The sequence below is a fragment of the Brassica oleracea genome, chromosome C1, assembly GCF_000695525.1.
Source record: "Brassica oleracea var. oleracea cultivar TO1000 chromosome C1, BOL, whole genome shotgun sequence".
NCBI classification, from domain to species: domain Eukaryota; kingdom Viridiplantae; phylum Streptophyta; class Magnoliopsida; order Brassicales; family Brassicaceae; genus Brassica; species Brassica oleracea.
The window spans coordinates 4,706,418-4,723,537 of NC_027748.1; the positions used below are offsets into that span (position 1 = coordinate 4,706,418).

The 17,120-nt window shown below is 34.2% G+C and overlaps 3 protein-coding genes across 3 annotated transcripts; all 3 read right to left on the bottom strand.

Annotated features, from left to right (window-relative positions):
* Nucleotides 1–6,848: 6,848 nt before the first annotated feature.
* LOC106329513 (glutathione S-transferase T3-like) lies at nucleotides 6,849–7,763 on the bottom strand. The gene has a single exon (XM_013768199.1). The coding sequence runs from the start codon at nucleotides 7,761–7,763 to the stop codon at nucleotides 6,849–6,851; it is 915 nt and encodes a 304-aa protein (XP_013623653.1).
* A 1,656-nt stretch (nucleotides 7,764–9,419) lies between these two features.
* LOC106292861 (peroxidase 45) lies at nucleotides 9,420–11,172 on the bottom strand. Its single transcript, XM_013728532.1, has 4 exons — nucleotides 10,845–11,172; nucleotides 10,501–10,689; nucleotides 10,053–10,218; nucleotides 9,420–9,959 (listed from the first exon to the last, which is right to left on the bottom strand). The coding sequence occupies exons 1-4, from the start codon at nucleotides 11,055–11,057 to the stop codon at nucleotides 9,553–9,555; spliced, it is 975 nt and encodes a 324-aa protein (XP_013583986.1). The 5' UTR covers nucleotides 11,058–11,172; the 3' UTR covers nucleotides 9,420–9,552.
* A 4,317-nt stretch (nucleotides 11,173–15,489) lies between these two features.
* Nucleotides 15,490–15,882, bottom strand: LOC106329521. The gene has a single exon (XM_013768207.1). The coding sequence runs from the start codon at nucleotides 15,880–15,882 to the stop codon at nucleotides 15,490–15,492; it is 393 nt and encodes a 130-aa protein (XP_013623661.1).
* Nucleotides 15,883–17,120: the final 1,238 nt, after the last annotated feature.

Genomic DNA, 17,120 nt, shown 5'->3' on the forward strand with positions numbered 1-17,120 from the left:
CCAATTTCATATTTTGTTTTAAAATTTAAATTATTTTAAATTCTGAATATTAAATATAAATTAAAATTTATTATATACTAATTAATAATAATATAATAAGAAACGATGTAAACTCCTCGTAAACATTACATGGAGTTTACATCGAATGTTTACGAGTGATTAACATCGAAATATTTACGAGGATTTTACATCGAAATGTTTACGAGTGATTTACAACGAAAGTATTTACATTTGCTTTACATCGAAATAATTACGTGGGTTTTACGACGAAGTCTTACGTGACGTTTACGACGAATCATTTCCCTGCGCTTTACGAGGAATATATTTCGTCGTAAACGTAACGAGTCGTTTACGACGAAACCTCCGTTACGACGGACGTTTAACAACGAAACGTCTTTCGACGTTAATTCGTCGTAACACCCCGTTTACGATGAATTTACAACGAATACTGCCCTAGTAAAAAATATGTATTGTAGTGATAGAATTATTTTCATAAGTTTAATCTCGTTTAATTCGGAATACTTGATATGAATATATATTAAAACAAATTTGTTGACTGTAAATGAGTTATTAAACATTGATAGTAGTGTATCAACACTACCTCTCCTAAAATCAGTAGTAGAGTTTTAAATCAGGAATCAGTTATTTTCTAAACTCGGTTTACAATGAACTAGGGTTCCTATTATGATTTTCCTGTCTCATAATTAACTATGGATGCTTATCAATATATACGAGTAGATTGTTATATTGTAGACATTTAAGAATAATCATATTATCATCAAAGTTTCTTGGAACTTTGCATAATGAATGGTTTCTACCTCTGACTATTTCAACAATTCACGTTGAAAATATTGACAGACATAAATGTATTCTTTCCAATCACACTACCATGCTAGGTAAAGACAGAACTGTAGTTATTCAATACTGATATCTAGGTCTCGGACGGATCGGGTATCCAGACAATTTTAAGATATCCGAATTCGGACTCTTATCCGACGGATCCATAATTTTACTATCTTTATCCGGATCCGAAGTTTTCGGATATCCGGGTGTCGGATATCTTTCTAAAAATTGTAATATCCGGCGGATATCCGGATCCGGATTTGGATCTTTAAAATAAATAAAAAATAATATTAATATATATAAAATATTAAAAATAATTTAAAAATAAAAAATATATAATGTTTTTAATTATTTCGATGTATAATATTACAAAATTTACATAAAATTTACATCTAATATTATAAAAATGAAAATATATTAAATAAAATTAGTTTTATATATAAATATTACTATTTTTGAAATAGTTATTAATAAAACTTACGGATCCGGATATTCAGACTAAAAAGTCAAGATATCCGGATCCGGCTTTGACGGATCCAACATTTTACTATCCGGATCCTGATTCGGCCCTTCCGCATATCTGAATTTTCGGATCGGATCCGAATAGAATCCGGATCTCGGATAAAAGTCTCAAGCCTAGTAATATCGTTATATAAAAACAATAAGATACAGACAGTGAATACAACCAATGCCAATAATATTTAAATATAGAACTATTTTGTCTGTATGAATTAACCACAAAGAAATCGTACAAGACTGTCAGAATAAATTTGTACAAAGTCTGTAAAGACTGATATCGAATATTGTAAATGGCATGTTTACGACTTGTTTGTGCTGTTCTTCATATTTGTTTTCTTTTATATAAGTTTTTCAATTATTTAACTTATGTAAAATGCTAAGCAATAATAATAAATAAGCGGACCCAGATAGAGGAGAAAATATATGGCTTGGATTGAGATTTTGGGAGGGACACATCTCATGTGGTTTTGAATTCGAGTGTTTTGTTTTTATTCTTAACTTGGAGCTATTTTCACAAATGTCCCCACGTGCACTCACTTCAATACTTTCTTTTTACAAAACGTTCGTCTATATAACCTATATATCTCAAGTGTAATGTTCTTTCTTGGTGATGAAAGTTTTAGTAGCGCGAACAATTATAGACTAAATACTACTGAAAATATAGAGGTTAAATACAAGGATTACTTTTAAACGGAGGTTAATTAATAAAACTGCTAGCTTAAAACAAAGAGTGCTGACTTTTTGCCCTAATTCAATTTAAATTTTCTTAAGACAAAGAGTGCTGGCTTCTGGCTTCTTCGTCATACTGATATCACTTGTTCGGAAACTCGCTAGGCGTTATGCGTACGGCAAACACGGGTCTAACGATTTATCGAAAAATCGGGAAAAAATCAGGAATTACGCGGGGAAGAATTTTTTATATTTTTATATGTATAATACTATATTTTATACATATAATACAATTTTTTTGTATAATACATGTTTGTGAAAGAGATATCAATGATACTAAAAATTATAGATTCATAAATACATACCAATTATATCACAAAATATAATGTACTTCTTTTAGTTCACATCTAATACACATCATTGGTGTTTTATGTCATTTGTGATTGATAATTTTTTTGGGCTGTAGAGAAAATGAGTTAATAATTTAGTTGGGCTTTGGAAAAATGGTTTTCATTGAAAAATTACAGAAGTTGGGCTACGCGGTTTTAGTTATTAAGCGGACGAGTTATTAATTCAACGGACTCTACGCTCATTACACGGCAAGCGTGGAACACAACCGAATTGGATTATTTCGCCACGGTCCCATCCCGCTTCACGTTTAATCGGACGAGGAATCGGCTAGGCGGCCGATTTTTTGATAAGCATTTCCTTGCATTCTGTATTACTCCTGTCCCATTCCTATAGATTTATATTAATGATTTACAAGTGTATATGATAATATATTATTAAAAATAAAACAAACAAAAAAGAAGCTACTAAAACGAACAAGATCATCATTTTGCCACACGTGTTTTATCTTCTACTGTTACTTTTTTTATTGACAACGTTTAGACTTTAGATATGTTGTTTATTTTTCTGTCCGTATTGCTAAAGAGATAATTATATGTTAGTTGTATTTGTAATATATGTTACTTTGTTTTCGCGGGGTTTCTAGCTAGGTTTAGTGTTTCATGATACTTGGTCACTGGTAACACAAGGTAAATATCTAACTAAAATAAGAAACGAAGGGAAACATATTGCAGCATTTAATGTTGTCAAATTATATAGCAGAAATATAAAGAAAAAAACTAGTTGGCAGTACAAAGCTACAAATAATGTAATAAAAAATCTAGAAGAGGACAGGAGTTATACAGTAAGCATTTCCTTGCATTTGGTAGGAATTGCAACTACGAGTCTCATCCTCCTTCACATACTTTATTTTCTCCTTTTCCTCATGTTCTTCGTTTTATTTGGTTTTAGCTTTTAAGTAACTATGTGACAAAAAAAAAGCTTTTAAGTAACTATTTTTTCTTAACATTTAGTAAAAGAACATGTAAGTTTTTTGTTTTTCCAAAAAGGAACTCAAAAGTGTACGAAAAAACAAATATGATTTTTGGGTTGTCAAGTAAAAAAGAAAAGATTTATTTTCTATTTAGTTTTGGTCGTCTATGAAAATATCAACACGCCAGTAGGCTTGACAAGATTCTAATAAATTAAGAGAAAATAACATTTACTTCAGAGAAGTAGAACGCAGTAGTATCATATCAAATGATTCTTACAGATGTATTTGGATCGAAGGATTGACTAGGTAGATCACGGATTTACCAGTCTGGCTAGCGGAATTGATTTGGGAATAAGAACACTGGTGGTAACTCGTAAGGAAAGCAAAGAAGAAACATCCAATAAACATAATTAGTGCTGGGCCAAGGGGATGGGCCTCTCTATTCCAAACGCAACAAACCACGCAGTCCAAGTAACTAAAAAAGGAAAATGCATAACAATGATATGAATTAATAAGAACATAGTATAATGCATCATTCGATAATGCTAGGAAAATATCGTAATGGTTACACCTTTTGGTTAGTTTATCAAGAATAGTATTTTTGATTTCTCGTCTCAAATTTTGTAAAGATGTTGAAGTATGGAATAAACATAAATTATTTGTTCTCCAGAAAATTAAATCCCATCAATTATTCTTATCAAAAATTAAACATAGACATTGCCAAAAATTTAACGGGGCTGAAAAAGATAAACTCTTCAAAGAAAATTTCAATAATTCATAAAATCTTACATTCTTCGAATCCAAAATGCAATTTCAGATTTTCAAGCTATAACTCCAAAATCTTTCTTTTAAAGAAATTTATTATGATTGTTTTATTTGATCTAGTTTTCTAGACCATCTTTTGTTTGAATTCTTTTGATGTCAACAAATTTTTTTTTATTTTTTTCAGCCGAGTGAGTTAGCAAACTATGACATAATACTGAGCATCCAAATGCAGAAAATAAAATAATAATAATGAAACATCCAAATAGCTTAGACCATCTTTATTCCTAAAACCCTTTTAGGGTCCTTAATGAAATTTTAATAATAAATTTAACCTTAAGTGGGGTTAAGTATCTTTGTTAAGAAACTTCCATTTTAAACGGTCCAATAGAGGTTTCTTAATTAGAGGTTCTTAAAAAAAATTATTAATTTTTTAAAAATAAAATTCATTTATTAAATAAAACATATTAAAAGATAACATTTAAAACATAGATTTAAAAAAAAAACATGAAAATAAAGATTAGTACAATAATCGAGAATAATTCGAAAACAAACTTCCGAACTCAGTTGTTTTCTTCATCACATCCAAATTTATGCATTATATGTTCAACCAAATCAGCTTTCAGTTGTTGATGCTTATGTGTATCACGAATTCTACTTCGAGCACCCATCATATTGGTGATATTTGAAGGGATATCTCTTCAAACTCGAGATCGACATGTGAACTTCCGGTGTCTTCTCCTTGTTGGAATTCTAAAACATTAAATTGAGTATATCCATCTCGTTCGTCTTCTACTATCATATTATGGAGTATGATACATGCTCGCATAATCTTTCCAATTTTGACTTTGTCCCAAAAAAGTGCCGGATTTTTAATAATGGCAAAGCGAGCTTGCAAGACTCCAAAAGCATGCTCGACATCTTTTCGGACAGCTTCTTGTTGTTTAGCAAATAAAACGGCTTTCGGCTCTTGTGGCCCCCGAATAGATTGGTTAAAAGTAGCCCATTTTGGATAAATAACATCGGTGAGATAGTAAGCCAAATGATACTCTCTTCTATTGACAGAGTAAGTGACTTGTGGAGCTTGACCTTGTATTATGTCATCAAAAACAGGTGAGCGATCAAGAACATTGATATCATTTATTTAAGGTATCTGGAGGTCCAAAAAACGCATGCCATATCCAGAGATCATACGAAACAACCGCCTCTAAAACAATTGTGGGTTTTCCCGAACCACGTGAATATTGCCCTTTCCAAGCGGTGGGACAATTCTTCCACTCCCAATGCATACAATCGATGCTTCCTATCATCCCAGGAAATCCACAGAACTCACCAACTTCAAGTAGACGTTGAAGATCAGCCGGTGTTGGTCTTCTTAGGTACTCATCGCCGAATAAATATATTATTCCTTCCACAAAATGTTCCACACATGACCGAGTAGTAGTTTCACCGAGTCGGATGTATTGTCAACAGCATCAACCGCAGTACCATATGCCAAGACACGAATGGCAGCTGTACAGTTTTGAAGTGGAGAGAGACTAAGCCGGCCGAGAGCATCTTTCTTTTGTTGAAAGAATTCAACTTCATTGGAGAGTCAATCAACAATACGCATGAACAATGGCTTGTTCATTCTAAATCGCCGTCGGAATAGATTTTAAGGATATGTTGGAGTTTCACTAAAATAATCATTCCATAAACGTACATCACCTTCTTCACGATTCCTTTCGATGTGAACTCGTTTTTCCTTCTTCTTGATGAATGGTCAAATTCTCGAAAGTTTGATCAAATCGTTGCTCAACATATTGATCAAAATCTTCAAAATCTACTCCCCCAAAAGTGTTTTGAGAAGAAGAAGCCATATATATGATGAAATGGTCTTTGGTTTTTTTTTTGTGCGGTTATTTTTGATGAAAGAGTTTTGGTGAGAAGGAGAACAATGTGATTATAGTGTTTTGACAAGTGTTTTAAACAGAACCGATGGTGAGAAGGATAGAAGACGAGAAGGATAGATAGCAAGAATTTTTGATGAAAGAGTTTTGGTGAGAAGGAGAGCAATGTGATTATAGTGTTTTGAAAAGTGTTTTAAACGGAACCTATGGTTAGAAGGATAGAAGACGAGAAGGATAGAGTTTTGTGAATACAATGTTTGGTGAATCAAAGCTTTATATAGAGAGCAAGAGTACTACAAACAACTTGTGACATATTCAAAACACGAGAAGGAACTTGTGACACATACAGAAAAAACTCAACACATACACGAGAAGAAGCTTGTGACACATACAACTTGCTACTACAAACAACTTGTGACACATTCAGACAAAACTCGTGACTTGAGAGTGGTCCCATTACTTGAGTACACATAGAAGTCTCGTCAACAAGAACATCAACACAAGCACACTCGTGACTTCTGATTACAATTCTGAGTGGTCCCATTACTTGAGTACACATAGAAGACTCGTCATCAGAAACATCAACACAAGCACACTCTTTTGGACTTGAAATACCAAGACAAGAACATGAGACAGAGAACACAAGAAGAAACATTTTTATAATTATACAAGAACAGAAACTCACACAGTACAGATCACATAAACTTGAAACATACATTTTTCAGCTTAAACAAACATACATAATTAGGGCGACTTAAAGAGAACATGAAACCTTGATGACAAACAGAACATGAAACCTTGATGAAAAACAGAACATGAAACCTAGAAAAACAGAACAAGTGGCACTAATTACTGAGCATCTCCGTTAGTAACTTCTGCTTTAGAGCTTCTTCAGCTTCAGAAAGTGAATCTTTTTTGGAAATGAGACTGTCAAGCAAAAACATCTTCGAAACTCTCTCTTTAACGACCAAATCTTTCTCCTTAACCGCCAAATCTTTCTCCTTAATAGAACACATGGTCTGAAACTGAGCGACAGCCTGGTGATCCGCTATACTTCTCTTACCAGATGCTCCTTTCGCAGCCTTAACACCAGGAGGACGTTTCGTTGGTTGATCTCCGAGATTTGAAGTTGCTTGAGAGCTTTCAGATTGTGCTCCATCATCATACTTTCTCTTCTTACCGCTTCCATCAAGCTTGGAACTAGCAACTTCACACCATTTCTGGTCATTCCTCCGCTCCTCCCAAGCATGGTGAAGATTAAATTTAATCTTATGATCATTGTAGAAGATTTCGTGTGCCATTTTAACAGTATCAGCCTCGTTCTGGCCACTTGTTTTCTGCCTTGTTGCAGCCGCATAAGCTCCACAAAACTTGCACATAAGATCGTTCATCTTCTGCCACCTTTGCTTACACTGAATGGCCTCTCGGGTTTCACCTCTTTCCACCTTTGGACTTGCTGCAAAGTACGCTGCAATGCGTTTCCAGAAAGCACATGCTTTCTGCTCATTGCCTACCACATGGTCCTTGCTCGTGTTTAGCCATGCGCTAATGAGCACTAGATCATCTGTGACTGTCCATTTCTTTCTTTCTCTACGCTCTGTAGTTGAGACTTCACAAAAGCTTGAAGTTTGACTAGGGAGTTGTGATGATCCATGTGAAAAACTTGCATACAGATAGGTTTCAGGAAGGTCAGTATCTTGTTGACTGTTCAACAGATCAACAAAATTGGATGTCTGACTATATGGATTACTAGAATCCATATCCTAATATGTGAGAGAAGAGAGGAAGAAGAAGAAATGTGTTTCAAGATGAAAAGAAAGAGAGAAAGGTGCGGTTAAAATACAGGAAAAGAGAAGAAGATCGTCTTAATACAGGAAAAGAGAAGAAGACTTTACTCTTTCATTTTAGTTGAGTTGAGATGATTAGACATGTATCTAACAAATTTATTATCTACCACACAGTCATAACACACATTCATCAGAGTTAAGTTACCTAACACAAGCATTCATCACAGCCATTAATCGGAAGCATTCATCACAACCATAACCTAACTCTAACCAGCATTTATTATCCTAAGTACTATGCAGACGAAAGCAATTAAGAAAAAAAGCAAGAAGCAGCACACTTACCTAAACTAAAGTCTCAAGAAATCAGATCATTCTGATCTTTGCGTCCTCACCGGGCCATACATGATTCCTCATTTGGCTCCTCATTCTGATCTTTGTCTCCTCACATGATTCATCTACGTAAACCAATGCAAACCAAGCTATATAAATCACTGATTTCAGTTGTATAAACTACCTTAATTAGAATTCACAAATAACCAATAAACTGTTAAAACAATACTATAGTCGGAAATCAACTTGTTTGACCAAATCAGAAAATGATCTAAAGAGATTTCAGACAACAATACACGACACTCTAAGTTCCAGTCTGATCTTCAATACTAGTTTCAAGATTAACTAACAATCTCATTGTATCCTCATGACTTTTTAACTAAACAATCAGACAAAACACACTAAACATTTAAGAAGCCTACAAATTTCGATCAAAGACCAAAGCTTTACAATGACACACAAAACTTATAACCGTAATCGCCATTCATTAACTTAACTACTATCACATGCATTCATGAATTGAAACGAGAAGGATGTAAATAGTTGGGAACTTATCTCCAGATTGAAGAGATCGTTAGCGAGAGGTGAAAGACCGACGGAGGGGACGCCGTCAACACGGACAGAGTCGTCGACCCTCACATGAATCTCCGTGAGGAGCCAGAGAGGCGTCGTCGGTCTTCGGTTTCGATCCTTGATCTGACGGAGAAGACGAGACAAGTGGGACGAGACTCCGTGAGGACCAACAGAGTCGTCCTCGGTTTCGATCGTCGGTTTCGGCCGAGAAGACGGAAGAATCTCCGTGAGGAGCCAGAGAGACGTCATCGGTCTTCGGTTTTGATCCTTGATCTGACTGAGAAGACGAGACAAGTGGGATGAGACTCCGTGAGGACCAACAGAGTCGTCTTTGGTTTCGATCGTCGGTTTCGGCCGAGAAGGCGGAGGAGACGTCTTCGATTTGGGTATTTCCTCTTGACGGAGAAAACAAGAACTCGAGAATGAATGAGAAAGAGAACAAAAGAAAGAAAAGAAAAATAAAAACAAAATCCGGTCCTCTGATTTGATAACACGTGGTTTGAAACCCACCAAATAACCGGTCACAAAAAACCTAAGCTAAGGATCGGTAATAACCTTTCTAATTAATTTTGATTTAATTAAATCACTCCTTTTGTTTAAAAACCCCACTAAAGTCGGCGATAAAGATGGTATTAGACACCTAAAATAAATTTACTTTTCTCATAAAAAGAAACCATATGTAAAATTCAAATATAAACATTATACAAAAAGGAGGAGAGATCGAAGAGAAATAAAACCATCTTATTATTAATTGAATTTTCCATTACACTTTTGAACTCCTTATTTCAAAAACAATACGAAATTTCATTTTTATTTTTATGGAATAAAAGAAACAAACCAAAAAACCCCTCAAATCAGACTAATTAACACGTGAACAATCCCTTCGAATCTCACCAGCATTACCAGTCTTAACCCCGACACGACCCAGTTTCGTGATGGCGGAAATAAAAGCTTGCCTAAAAGCTCCTTCACTGTTAGCAAACATGTTAACCGTAGCTCTAGACCGTCGGTCCGTGAACAAGACTTGATCAGACGTAAACAAACCCCTCCCTTGTTGGAGATTCTTGAAGTAAGCGTTGTCGAAAGTACGTGGCGATGTTGGGTCCATGTTGATCGCTATCCTTGGGTCAACACGTATCGGACACATTTGCCTAAGCTGAAACGCGTAGCCACGGTTCAAACTCGGGTCGATACGGGTTTTAGGGCTAAAGCTGTAAATTCTCTTTGAGAATTTTCCACAATGTGCGAATCCAATAGTGTGCGCTCCTGAAATTATAATATAACATTTTATAAATCATAAAGATTCGGTTTCAAGGACAGAAAAGGGGATAAATTGTTTTAGTTTGGTTCGGTACGTACCTGAGAGGGCGATCATGTCGGTTTGAGAGAGACCGTGACGATTGAACATGGTGTTAAGCTGGTTTAGGTTAAAACCGGGCTGTGGTAAACTGTGTTGTACACTTGCCTTCGTAGATAACCTGCCATCTCTCCTCCCTAGCTCTACCGGGTAGCTCGGTCCTCCGGTCTGCAAATTTAGTTTATTTTTAATAACCCTATAATTATAATCATGATAGTGATATGATATATCAATAATTCGTTTTTATTCGGACTATATGATCTGTTGTTGTATAAAATAATTACAAACTGCCCATAAGAGGTGTCACATTATAATATGAGTAGCTTTTCACCCAAAAAACGAATTATACCTCGGGTTGTCAAAAATAACTCGGACATTATATAATATTAAGACATAAAGAGAGATGAAAACTATAATAATATATGTAACTAGAGAAGGTTATACTCATACCAAAACAACGACTTCACGTGTAGCGAGAGCCAAAATGTCAGCACATGAGACTTTGTTGCGGCAGTTAGGATCTCTATCAACGGCTTGCTTCGCTTTCACCACCGTGTCAAATCCGTCTCCAGCCAGTGACATGTCATCTGGATGATCTCTCTCCGACGGAGATGCTAACAATATCGAAGCATCACATCCCTAAATGTTAAATAAGAAATTAAGTACGCAACAATAATGTTTTGTTTGAAGAATGATATATGTATGCAAAGAAACATTTACAATTCTCATACATTCAATTTTGTTAAGAAATGATTTAAATTCCTATATATATATATATGAATATTGTTACGTACGCGAACGAAGCAGTCGTGGAAGAAGAGCCGGAGGGTGGCTGGAGCGGTGACGAAAGTCTGCTGAAATTTTTGACGGACGGCGTTACGGACAATGTTTTCAAGGTTCGGGCATGATCTCTGGTAGAAACCTGTCCGTAGCTGAGCAGAGACACATGAAGAAAAGAGAAGAAGAGAAAATATAGAGAAGATGGCCTGGTTAGTCTTCTTCTCCATGGCTAATTATAATTTTATGTTTTGGTTTGAAGATCTAGACTCTTCTTATAGGAAATAGAAAGAGTAATTTAAATGAAGGGGATGGTACAATTTGGGCTATTTAAATAATGATATGATGATTAGTCTGAAGATGATGTGTAATGATATAATATAAGTAAGCAAGAGAAACTGTTAGGAATGTGGATGTAACAGTCCATCTAGATATTGACAATTTGAGAGGAGGCTAAGGTGAGGCTCCCAGTCATTATTTTAATCTCTCTTTCTATGTTTGTGCTAATTATCAATTAAATCAAGCAATTAGCTGTAATCTACTGGTCTTTATTGATGGAGACAGTGACTGTCGATGTATAAAATTGATCACTGCAGAATTCGTGTGAGATGCATCAATTAAATCAAGCAATTAGCTGTAATCTACTGGTCTTACAATTTGTTTGGGTTTTATTTTAGTCCAGAAAGATGCATTAACTAAAAGAACAAAAATGTGATAAAGTATTTACATTTATAAAAAGTGTATGTGGATAATCCTTGAATATATATACACAATACGTTGTCTAGTTCTATATATGTATCATCTATGCATGTTTACCTTTGACAACTCAATGCGCATGTTACCACTTCTCACCAACTACTTAAACAAGATGGAAAGGGGACGAGAGAATAATTCATCTTATTTGATTTTACTAAAATGCATCTACCTTATAATTTAGTTTTACAATAAGGACTATCATCGAAAGTTGACTTTTCATGATCAACTAACTAATTCATTATTTTGAAATTAAAGTTTTTATATAAAATAGGCTTAATTAGATAGTCTTTTCGGAAAAAAATTAGATATTCTAGTGGCAATACCTTGGTCGATTTTTTTTATAAGTAGCGCTGATCGAAATTTCAGTTTATTCTAAAATCTACAACCGCTATTGCCAATTGGAATATGGTTATGAATCAAAACTGTTGTTCGCAATATATTTTGGTTGCATGCATGCAAAACTTAGTTGATATGATGAATGAGGTTGATTAAACTTATTTTGGTTACTCCATATCGCTGAAAAGAATAAACGCTTTTTTTTTTACCTTATTACACCACTATTACTTACAAAGTTTAAGTTGATTAGGCGAATACACTAAAGTTCAAGTAATTTGTATGTATTTGCATAATACTGATTATCATTGGAATATATTAAGACCTAATCAACTTAAGACGTCGAAATAAAAATTAAGACCTAATCCGAATAATCATTTAAAAAAAATTATAGTTATCTCTTTATTAGGTAATTTATATTTTTTTATTGGAAACAAAATTATAATAGTTCTCTGGAAATTATTTCTTACAGTGTGATTCGGGAAGAAACAAAATGTGAAAATTTATAATAACTAACATATCGGGTGGTTAATCGAAAAAATAAAATAACTAATAAATCGAAGATGTTCATTGTGCAGTAATATTTTCAATAATTTAGTTGCTAATGTTTTATTTTATTAATCATTTGTATTGCCTCCCTTTTAGGGGTGTTAAGAAAGCTAAAAAGAAAGGGATAGAGCATGTCATTGTAGTCGTTCAAAAAAAAAAAGAGCATGTCATTGTTATACCAACTGTGAATTAATTTAATCATAAGAAGCAGCTTTTCATGCAGAATTCGATTATTACAATAAAACAAGTTGTTACTAACCATCAAAACTTTTCGAAATTTGTTTAACCCATAATTCCGAATATTATCCGGATTTCAACTTAGATACACTGTTTCAGAAAAAGTTGGATTAAACATGTATTCACTCCGATTTCTCTTGATTATACAATAGAACTATGAATGAATTGTTATTTTTTTAAAAAAAAACTATGAATGAATTGATCTCTGAGAATAAATACACAATCTTTTAGCAAATATAAAAAGAAATCGGGACTTCTAGCTCTGGTGGTAAAATGCTCACGGCTGTGAATTCCGCCACCTGGATTCGAAACCCGACTATTGGAAAATCTACATGCGGACCGAAAACCGTTCACAGTGAGCCACATGGTGACGCCCTGGCAGTGTCCTTGTTCGCTTCGGTCTCTAGTCTGAACCATCTCGGTAGGGCCAGACACTCGATTATAAAAAAAAAATGTTTCAAAAAAATTGAAAAACAATTAGATTCATAATAGTAAATATAGGAATACAGAGTTTGTTAAGAGATCTTATATCAATGACTAGTGAGTTTGCAATTTACAAGATGGCAATATGTTAATAATTGCTAATTTAGCTGTGTTCTCTTGAGATGACTATTAAATTTTGTCAGATAGTTAATTTGTTTTGTTTTGATTATCTAATTTAGTCTAACCACAAAGTCTTATGTTATATACAATCATCGATTAGACTAGGACAAGCCAAAAAGCCTGAATCACTAGGGTGTTCGTTACGACGTCCAAGTAGATAAATGTGGCAGTATGTAATGACTCATCTAATTAGTTAACTTGCACATTCACGTACATCTTGTATAATCCCAAATGCTTATGTAACGATCATTTTTCTTTCTTACTATGGGAATATCCGTCTTTTCATCTTTGGCACATTTTAAAATGAGTTATTAGCAATTAAATAAACACAATATTAAAAAAAAACTGAAGTTTCATCAAAGTACTTCATATGGTTACATTTACAATATATTAAAACTATATATTAGACTTCTGATTTATTTTAAATTATTAGAGCCATAATTTTAGGAACAATTTGAATTTATGTAATCTTTGGGTCAATCGCTAGTTGGCATCTGAATTATTTGAGTAAAGAGTTTCGAGTCTTGACGCCTCTAATCAGTCACATGGTACTTAACCATGATTAAAGGAAACGACGCCGGCTCCACCATCTTCTCTCTGTATTGGGTTTCCTGTATTGACCATCGTAAACAACTAAAAAATTTTAAAAACCTCTTTAGAATTTTTTTTTTTTCTCTTTAGAAAATTTTGACCTCTGAATACCCATAAACACATGATCAACTACTTTTCTAAATATGCAAACTTAATTAGATTTGTAGAGAAAACCGATAAAATATCACTTTTCTAATTAAAATATTAGATAACACAAATATGCTATTTTTTAAAGTGCTATTATTTTTTGTTAACGATTTTAATTCCATAGATTTTATCAAAAATAAGAAGAGAAATAAACGTTGACTATATCTTCATTCTTAATTTCATTGGTTTTCAAGATAGTATTAATTTTTTTTGCTTTGGCATAATGATGATTTTTGGGTTCTCATGATTTATTCCTCACACAACTAATTTTCTAAATCGAACTCATACAATTAAATTAGGTATGCATATTCGTATATACCCGAGTCACTAAGACCAGAGACATACATATATTTCTGAATATATTTTTCTTGTTCACACACATATATATATATGTGTGTCGGAAACAATTATCTATTTTTTTCAAGTGCTAATGTGTCTATCTTTTTTTCACAAATGGAATTTATTCCAAAGGAGCAAAATAGTTTCAGTACAAGAGCTAACCGAAAATTGAACATTCTCCAAACCCAAAAGTCCACATGAAGGTGGCATCTAGAACCCACACAAGACGACTTGAGCCCACAACACGGGTGACATAAGATAAAACAAAGATTAAACTAGAAATTTCCAGATAAAAATTAAAAAAGAACCTACACATGTGCCTATTTTAAAAATATATTAAATCATGAACTAATATTAAAAAAAAAAATTGTATTAGACAGCAATCTTAAAACTCCTTCTGACAGCTTCACTCGTACATTACAATAAGTTTTTAGTTGTACGGTGAAAAAAGAAAAGAAACAATCAACCCCTCATGACCCATGAGCAATACTTCAACGTACGTTTCAGATCAGATACGGGAACAGCTGAGTCTCGACGTGATTAACCGCTCTTCAGCCATAAAGTAACCAAGACGTGCCTTCGCAGCTATCTCGAGGGAGGGTTTTGTTGTTACTTCGTTTTTTTGTCGACGGTTGGTTAGAACTTAGACTTAGGGTTTATGTGGTGTAACTGATTGAGAAACTCTTATTTCTTATACAGAGGAGGTCTGTGATAAAAAAAAAAGACCTCGTTACTTTTTTGTTTATTAATTGTCGAGGAGAAACTCTTATTTCTTATACAGAGGAGGTCTGTGATAAAAAAAAAAAAGACCTCGTTACTTTTTTGTTTATTAATTGTCGATTTTCTTTATCATAATATTTCTTTTTTTGTTAACACAAATTAACTCAAAAAACAAAAGACAAAGATGAGATCATGTCTTCATTAGAAAATCCGAGACTGCAATTGCCTAATTTGAAGATTAGTTGGACTTTAACCTACATACACTAATAACTAAAAAACAATTAAAACATTCAGAAGAGGTCCTAAAGAAATCAAATTGCAAAAAGAAGAAAAAAGGATCATTCATGTTGGTTTAGATAGTTTTGAGGAAGGATTAAATTAAATAGATCATCGTTCAAGAACTCCCGCAATGGTGCCATATTCTTCATCTTGTCCGGAACATTCTCGTCCAACTTGTTGAACATCATGAGGTGCTGAGATTGAATCCTCGACTTTGACTCTTCCCAATTCTTTGATCCATCTACAACGCATAGCAACGTCTTTGGTGGTCTTTTGTGGAAGCTCTAACGAGATTTTTGCGTAACGTAGACAAGAAGAAACACACGAATCCAGTGGATATCTAGCAAGGGCATTATCCAGAATAGTTTGCTCTTCAGGGGTCCATACCATGGCGATTCCTGTGTTATTTTTCATCTCTGGTTTCTTCAGAGGGATCCTCGAGTTACCGGAGTAGGTACTATGTTGATTCATCTCCTCGTTTGTCCACGAATTATTCGCCATCAAACACACGCTAGAACCTGAAACAAGAAAATTTAAGGAAACAGAATAAAACAAAGCTCAATAGGATTAAGAATATAAAGGAATTCTTCGCTCCTGAGGAATAAAAATAAATAAACAAGTATGGTTAGGAATCACACGCTAGTTTATTGCTCTTGCTATGAAATAATAGGTCTGAGTATTTATCAAGAATTTAGAGCAACAACGTCGGTTCATACTCTCTCAAGGGTTTCTTCCCAATATAATAAAAATATACATTTATTTTCTTATTAAATTTTAAAAAGAATTTTTTTGAGCCAATTGAATTAGGACACTTTGCAACATAGTCTCTACAATTTTGGTGAATTTCTTCGGAGAGTGGCGTCTTTCACTATTTTGTTACGAACCAGATTGTGTATGGCTCATAACCAAGAGATTATGATTTGTAATCTTTCTATTTATCTATGACGGTGTAATCTCCTATATAAGAAACCTCTATGTTATGAATAAAGATAGACTTTTCCATTACTTTTATAACACGTTATCAACACGAAACTCTAAATCCCTAAGCTAATACCCAAATCGAAAAACTCTAAAACTCTAACCCTAGCTGGCGATCCGACGAACCTTAAACCCCGATCGTGTCTCTTCTTCCCGCATCTGTTCCAGCTCGCGTCCCCGATCAGCTTCAGCCCAAGGCGTTCCTGATCCTAGCTCAGACGTTCGCGATCCGAGAGCAGCTCCAGCACGCGACCTCTTCCTCGTTCGCGACAACATCAGACAGCTCGCGTCCGACGATCAAGGCGTTCCCGATCAAGCAACAAAGGACGTCCGCGACTCGATCCATTCCAGCTCGCGTCCCGATCGTGTCCAGCTCGCGGCTCAACTCCTTTGGTGGTCTGATTCAACAATCATCTAAGGTTAAAAGGTAATTCAAAACCTAAGAACCCATAATCGAACATGGATTGATTGATAAGGAATGAAACCCTAAAACCCTAATCTTTATGAATCAAAACCATAGGATAATAGATCAAAAATCCTAATTGAGTAAATCGAAGCTCTAAAAGTTCGATACCCCAAACCCTAAATCATGTTCCTACATGATTAAAACCCCAAATCGGTTTTTACAAGTTAAAATCCGATAAACCCTAACCCTATATCTATAAACCCTAAATAATATAAGTATCAGAATTAATTATACTATAATTATCAAATCACATATTAAAACTCTAATCGAATATTTTGAAATCAAAACTGTTTTC